General features: G+C 36.5%; 1 protein-coding gene across 1 annotated transcript; it reads right to left on the bottom strand.

Annotated features, from left to right (window-relative positions):
* Positions 1-1,921: 1,921 nt before the first annotated feature.
* Positions 1,922-7,425, bottom strand: TCEB1 (transcription elongation factor B (SIII), polypeptide 1 (15kDa, elongin C)). Its single transcript, XM_009578683.1, has 3 exons — positions 7,361-7,425; positions 5,083-5,226; positions 1,922-2,357 (listed from the first exon to the last, which is right to left on the bottom strand). Exons 1-3 carry the CDS (start codon positions 7,362-7,364, stop codon positions 2,167-2,169), a joined length of 339 nt encoding a protein of 112 aa, XP_009576978.1. The 5' UTR covers positions 7,365-7,425; the 3' UTR covers positions 1,922-2,166.
* Positions 7,426-7,733: the final 308 nt, after the last annotated feature.

The raw sequence follows: 7,733 nt of genomic DNA, 5'->3' as shown, positions 1-7,733 counted from the left end.
GTATGGAATAATAAAATGCAATGTATTTTAACAGGAGATTGTTTTGGAATGCTTAAAAAGGGAAGGAAAAAAAAAAAACAACGGAAAAAACACCTTTTAAAAAAAATGACATCCTTTTTACTTCAATTTTAAACTAAATAATTTTTTAACTTCAAGTCATTAACCTCAAGACTATTAAAAATGGCCAAAGAAATTAAGACTCACTCAGACTGAAATGTAGTTGGGACTAAAATATCCATGTCGGTATTCCTTGACCTTTTAGGGTATTCCTAGTGGCTCTAACAAAAGCAGCATAACAGGGTATCTCTGGTTTGTGTTTATCTTTTTAGTGCTCTTGAAAATGAGTTACTAACAGCACTGACCAGAGTGCTTAAACATAGGATTTCAGACAATCGCCTTGCAATGCACTTCAGCTTTATCGTGCAAAACCAATCTAGTCATAAACATCCCCACATTAAACACAATAAATTGTGCCAAAGTATATGATGTGAATAAATGTCAGCTAATCTATCAACACATTGACAAATGTCAGCTTGTCTATCAAGCGTTGTTCAAGCCCAGAGTAAAATTTCATTTGTCAGAACTGAACTCCTCCATGGGCAGACTGCATAGTCTATGTAAATTAGTACAAGTTTTTGTCCAGAAAAATCTCTTCAAAGTTGTATTTACGTTGGCAAACAGGTTTAGAGGAGAGTTTCAGCCCTCTAAATTCACCATGAGTTAATACATCAATAAAGAGGTCCCACCATCTGTCGGTGGGATCTTTCCATGAAAGACCACAACCACTTCTTGATCAAAACAAAGCTGAAGCAGTGGCAGCTGATGGAAACGCTAACTGCATTGTTCTTGCATCATTTTTTATGATGCATTAGATTTATTCTAATTTACAGATGATTTTGGCAGAAGGGTTCTTCAGGCTGCAGCTGAACAAAAAGCAACTTCTTGTCTCAAGTTTAATTTTTTTTTTCTTTATGGAAACTTGTTTTGAACAAAGAACTGATAGTATAGGCAACTACCAACAGGAACTACCAAGAGATGACGTGTTCCACTCTAGTATTATGTCAGTGGCTTGCCAATCCTTTTCCCCTAAAATATTTGTAAAAACATTGGAAATACCTATGAAATTTATAAAACAGCTCCTTAAACATCTGCTTAATGCCCTTTCCTTCAAATATAAAAGACCTCCACATTTCAGGGTCTTTTTCTGTGGATACAAGGGAGAGGTTGAGGAAGAGGTAAAAGATAGGGTAACTGCTATCTTTTCAGTTGCTATGTTACAAAATTTAAATGACTACTACTCTAAAGATTAAATACAGACTTTACAATAACCAATCACAACAATGGAAATAAACCATAACTGAAACCATATAAAATCCATATCAGGTCAAGTGACAGTACATTAAGAATAACCTTATATGTTATACAGAAGATAATATACACAGATTGCAACAGTTATTTTTCCCCTTAAAAGCCACTGTCAGTAGGATCACAGTCTTACTGTACAGACAAGTGACTTGAATATTTGTAATTACTAATGGGGAAAATTTAGGTTATAAAAGAAAAATGTATCAAGTACACCTTTACGCATGTCTATACTATGATTTAAATTAAAAGCCTTAAGCATTCTCCTACATACTCAACTTTCAACCTAAAGGAAATACCATTGTCAGTATACAAACCTTAGGGAGGGCACTTCTAATCTAGTTAGTATAACTATGCTAAAGGACAGCTATCTTACAAAGGAGATTAAGTTCAGATGTTTAGAAACTTTAACAAGAAGAGAAAGTTAGAAACCCTAAACAGCTACTCGTATTTAACTGTAATTACCTTTTAGAGAGCATTAGACTAAACTCCAGTATTTTCTATGGTCATTGTATTAAAAGAAAGTTCTACCACACCTAAAGGATAAGGCATAGCCATCTACTAATTGGCATATTTGTTTATTTGTCTTGGTTTGTGAAAAGGTCCTTATTTGTGTAAGCAGCAAAACAAACTTCAACTGAATGATTGCTATATGCAAAAGGACTGAAGGCAATTGCCTCTGCAGTGAACTTTACAGTTCTCAACAGCACACACGCAACATGCTATCTGAAAAAAGTTACTAACTGAACTACATGTATTAAATACTGAAAAAAGTTTTACATTTTTTATTATAATTTATTTTATTTAACAATCTAAGAAGTTTGCAGCCATCAGAAGTTCCAGTGCAATTTCAGGTGCAATTGGGAATTCAGGAATCTCTGTAGAGCTGTTAGTATAGCGGACCTTGTAGGTGAAATACATGCATACTTTGGATAGGACATGGGATGGGATCTCTCTAAAATTCACCTCATTTGTTTCATTTTCTGCAAACTGTCCTGTAGAAAAAAAAACAAACAAAAACAAAACAGCAAACCAAAAGTCAGAATCTCAATTCACTGCAAAATGAAATGCTTTACCATATTAATACAACACATTCTAAACAGACTTGCTAAGTCCCATATTCCTGGGTATTAGATTCTTCAGTGTAGAGCAGGATGTGCCACATTCACAACCCTCAAGAATATTAAAATCCCCTGCATTACAAAATGTGTATTTTGGTTGCAGCCTATTAACAATATTCTGAACAACTACACTAGAAATTTAGGTTTAATTCTGATGCTTGCTTGATAGGTGCTCTAAAACTGTAGTCTGCTTAGCTCCAAAGGTCACAGTAACAACGTTTTAAAAAAAAAAAAAAACAAAAACAAAAAACAAAAAAAAGAGAGCAAATTTCTAGCTGTCCTATCCAAGAAAAAAAATGGTTTGTAGATGTTCCGTATCTGCATATGCACACTTATCAGTAGTCCCTTCTGTGATCCCACTAGCTTTGAACTTCTCGGTCAGTTTCAGGCATATTTGACAGAGGGTTCAAACCTGAAAGATGCATTAACTTGGTAAGCTGTGAAAACAGGCAGGCAGGAGGGACAGGGAAACCCTGGTTGTACTGGAGGAAAGGTTACACGCAGTGTGAGTTTATTCCTATTAGATATTGAAGAATTTATCCAAACCTTAAATCTCAAAACACAAGTACATCTGAAATTAGCTTTCTATAGTGCCTATAAGCATGAAACTTGGATGATATGATGTCATCCTGTGGTTAGTCCCACAACCTTTCTACTGTTATCTGTCCCTCTTTTCCTCATCTCTCTGGACTTTCAACTCATTAAGCTGAAAGATAATACAAAGCCCACTAACATGTACTCCATGTTTATGGGAGACCAAGCAATGTTTGGTTCCCACTATTTCTATAGGAATCTCCTTCTAACTACAAAGCAGAGTTATTTACTAATGTCTACACACATTTCTGTAGAAATATCTGCATGCACTGAAGCCAATCCGGCTTGAATCCTAGTACAGGAACAGTAGGAAGCAACAGACGAAATGTTAGCATATTGGCAATGTCACAGCACTGAAACAGAGAACACTTACACATCAGTGAAATTGTGATCTACTGAACTAGACAGCAAGAGTACTTTTTCTTGTGAGCCCATTTATCTTGCTAGTTTTTATAAAAAATATTATTGAATGCTGACTCCTTTACAGAGTCAGTTTTCTAGCCCTCTAAGCAGGCTACTTCGCCTTTTATTCCTTCACATTGTGGAACAAATTCAGAGCAGGTCTTGTAACTACTCTTCGTCTTACATATCTAGGAGGTTGGAGTGGAGTGGATCAGACACTACAGACCTGCTACATATTTTCAAATGCAACCATTACAATGATGTTTAGCAGAACATTAAGCTGAGAATTTAATTGCTCAGTTTGCCCAGCTATTACTAAGTAATTTAAAAATATATTAAGCAAATAGATCTCTCCAGTACCCCCCCTCGCCAGAATCTAAAAGAGAGTATAAGAATGACTGTATTCAGACCAGAGATCCACGTAGCTAACTGCCCACCACTCAAGTGGCCAAAGGTAAACATATGGAATGAGGGTATAGAAGAGGGAAAGCACACATTAACTTCTCTCTGTTCTCTCCTCCACCTTTTTGGTCTTCAAGAATTAGTTCGGACACTTCTTAAACCAGAGGTAGTCTCATATATTCAGTAACACATGAGGTCCTTCCCTTCTATAAGTTTATCTATCCTCCTCTCAAACTTAAGCTAACTTTTGTCATTAAGCTCAGGAACTCTTTGCCATAGGATCTTGTGAACATGTTGTGGCTTAAACCCCAGTAGGCGGCTAAGCACCACACAGCCACTTGCTTACTTCCCCTGCAGTGGACAAGAGAAGAGGAAAGGAAGAGTAAAAGCAAGAAAACTCGTGGGTTGAGGTTAAAAGTTGATTAATAAGCGAAAGACAAGTGGAGAAAGAGAAAGGAAACAAAACAACTGATGCAAAGGTAATCACTCACCACCTCCCATGGGTAGACTGATGCCCAGCCAGTTCCCAAGCAAAAGATGGCTAACGTCCCTAATCCCCTCCTCTCCCTTTTTACTTCTGAGCATGATGTTGTATGGCATGCAATATCTCTTTGGTTAGTTTGGGTCACCTGCCTGGTTGTGTTCCCTCCCAGCCTCTTGCACACCCTCCTGCCTATTCATTGGGTGGGGGGAAGAGTGAGAAATAGAGAAGGCCTGGACACTGTGCAAACACTGTTCAGCAATAGCTAAAACATTGGTGTGTTACCAGCATTGTTTTGGTCACAAATACAAAACACAGAACCATATGAAGAAAATTAACTCCATACCAGCCAGACCCAGTACAGAACACTAGAAGTTCCACCGTGGAGGTGGCAATGAAGAACTACCAACTCTTGTTTGTTTTGAATTCAACACCTACACATTTCATGTAATATCCTCAAGTTCTCATACCATGGGAAACTAGTAGTAATGACACCGTAAGATCGCTAACTGTCCAAAAGCAAAGAGAGTCCAATTATATGTCTGGTAGCACAATACACCAGGGGGTGTACCAGAGGTGGCTGTTCCACTGGAAACAGGAACTAGGCAGGATCTGGAAAAGTTATCATTTATTCCAACTTTCACTCACTGCATGATATAAATTCAAATTGTCCAAAAGGGAAAACAAAGGACATGAAGGTACTAAATCTTTTGTACCTACCTGGTCCACTCAACATAGCTTTTATTGTTCCTGATGTTAATGCATGCTCTCTTTTTACAATGAACTCATGGCCATCGGAGGATATTAACTTCACATACATAGCATCTGGGCCCTCACACCCACCGTATGTTTTCTCTTCTCCATCTATAATGGAAAACGGATTAATAGTTTCAGAACACAATGACTGATTCACATCGCTAAGAATGCAAGCTGCAATCTTTTCTATGACTATGTTTGCAGACTGAAGAACGCAATACAAACAGAAATAAGATGGAAGCATTTTGCATATTTGAAGATGACTTCTCTGAAGCGCTCAGCAATCTGTTTTAAAGTAAGAATTTTTGCAAAAGTAGGATTTTCTTTTTTTTAACATCTCTCCTCTTTCATTTCTCCCTCACCAAATTCTGACAAGATTTCTAAAATCTATGTAGGGATGAAATTTTCCTTTAGACATTCTCAAGTGAATTGAACATGCCACTGCTTCCCTCCATAAGGCTATTCCCATGTTTATCATACTAGTATTTACTAAAAGTTACCTGAATACATATCTAATATTTAAAAATACAGACTGCAAGGGAAAAAGCGCTTTTTTAAGCACAGGTAAGAATAAAAAGAAGTCAGTATTCCTGTACTGAAGAAATGACATGAAATAAGATTCATCCTCCCCCACTACCCAGCCAGACCCAGAGCCATACAGCATTAGTGCACACCTGTGTTGTGACCTTTGGTGGAAAACAGGGAAAGTGCAGAAGTGCTAAAACCAAGCAAATTTGGAAATTCCCCCCACTGCAGTTTTGACTGTGCTTTTTCTGTTTCCCTTCTGTCTCACTATATACCCGCTCTCTACTTTGTTTCTCTAGAAGCCCTTATCCCCCTTCCCTTTTTGTTCATTCATTTATTCTCTCCTAACAGCGCTATCTTTAAAAGTTGAAAAACCAGCTGTTGTCACCACTGCACTGTTCACTCTGTGCAGTCTTAACAGTTTCCCCATCTTGCACCTGTCTTGTCTAGGCAGCACACTCTCTGGGGTAGGAACCACTGACTACTTTGTGCCTGTATAGTGCTCAGCACTATAGGATACCATCACACTAAGGAGACTGTTTCTGCAGTTGGTCTTTATATGTTCCTGTAAACTCTTAAGTAATAAAGACTGCAGTAATATTAAAATATTTTTGGAAAAAATGAGTGTAAAAAGTCCCCACCGCACTAAATACACAAATCCTATCAAATTCAAACTGGAAAGTTAAGGCCTTCTTTCAAATACTGTATTTTCTAAGGGACTAATATAGCAAGTATTGCTAGAATTCCATTAAAAAACACTTGAATTCGACACTGCACATAAAATTTGATTTTTCAGAACAGTATTAATCTTGACAGAAAGTTAAAAATGAAAGTCCTGGAAGTTGTTCTAGCTTGGAAAGAGATCTGTACACTTCTAGAAAAGTAAAATACTGCCAGTATTCTTCGTATGCAGAAGTACAGAAGATAAAGCAGATATAGACTACAAACTTGACATTTGATTGTTAGTGTTGTTTCTCCTTCTGACAAAACAAAGAAATTATATTAATTATATTAGAATAAGTACCTTGCATTGTATCCAGTATTATAGCAAATATAACATTCCCCCAATCAATTAAGTTGCTTTGTGAATTTGAAGTTAAAATTGAATTACCATGTAGTTATTGCCAATTTTAATAAAGTGCTGCCAGTGCGAAACATGCTAAAATACATTCAGAAAAAGTATAGATAAAACCAGAATCTGTCCAATCATGTTTCATTAACCAGTCATTTGTAGAGGCAGACACGACAGTTTCAGACATTTAGTCAGATCACACACACACAATGTAATTTATCAGAAATCAGTCCTTATTATGATCTCTTAGCCAGAATTCAACAGGCTGACCTTAGTTAACAAAAACCAAAAAAATATTTAAAACAGTACATAATGAAATTTTCTTGTCCACTATCTAAAAGTTTAGTGCTATAAAAGCCTAAAGGCATCCTATTTTAGCATGTACATTTTCAGCACTATGCATATTAAGCAAGTGGAATTTATTGTTACATAGATGCACTCTGAACAAGTCCTTTGACAAATGAACAGTCACTTGAGAAAATCCTCCTAAAAACATTTGTAGGACGTTCCATTAACTTTTGAGGCTACAAGAAAAACAGTGACAAGATCAACATTTAAAGTCTTACAATCCACTTCCTCTACCAATGTGAGAGAGAAAATGCTTTGCATTACAGGAAACAAAAAAAACCTCCGAGATGAACTTACCCATTCTCTTCTTATAAAAAAAAATTGTTTCTTTTCAACAGCAGCTTTTGCAATAGGAGTGTCTGAAAAAACACAAGTGGCAATATTTTCAGTCAGTAGTACAATTTCTTAAGTAAGCTTTAGTTATTAGCCTTTATATTCTCATAAACGCTCTTTAGAAAAGAATATGATGATACACAGCATGCAATGTTGATGAGCATTACGTTTTGAAAACATTATGTTTTGAAACTTGTCTTTGCTGTCCAGAGATCCCTACTATATTCAAGAATCTCTAAATGTTTGCTTATTTTGTTCCCCAAAGAAGTTGTTCCCCTAAGCTTTTCAAAGACCCTTGATTATAAAGCCAGAGTTATTTCAAGAGCCTTATGACTTT

This window comes from Fulmarus glacialis, unplaced genomic scaffold (genome assembly GCF_000690835.1).
Source record: "Fulmarus glacialis isolate BGI_N327 unplaced genomic scaffold, ASM69083v1 scaffold15880, whole genome shotgun sequence".
Lineage (NCBI taxonomy): Eukaryota > Metazoa > Chordata > Aves > Procellariiformes > Procellariidae > Fulmarus > Fulmarus glacialis.
This window is presented reverse-complemented; position numbering and strand designations above follow the sequence as displayed.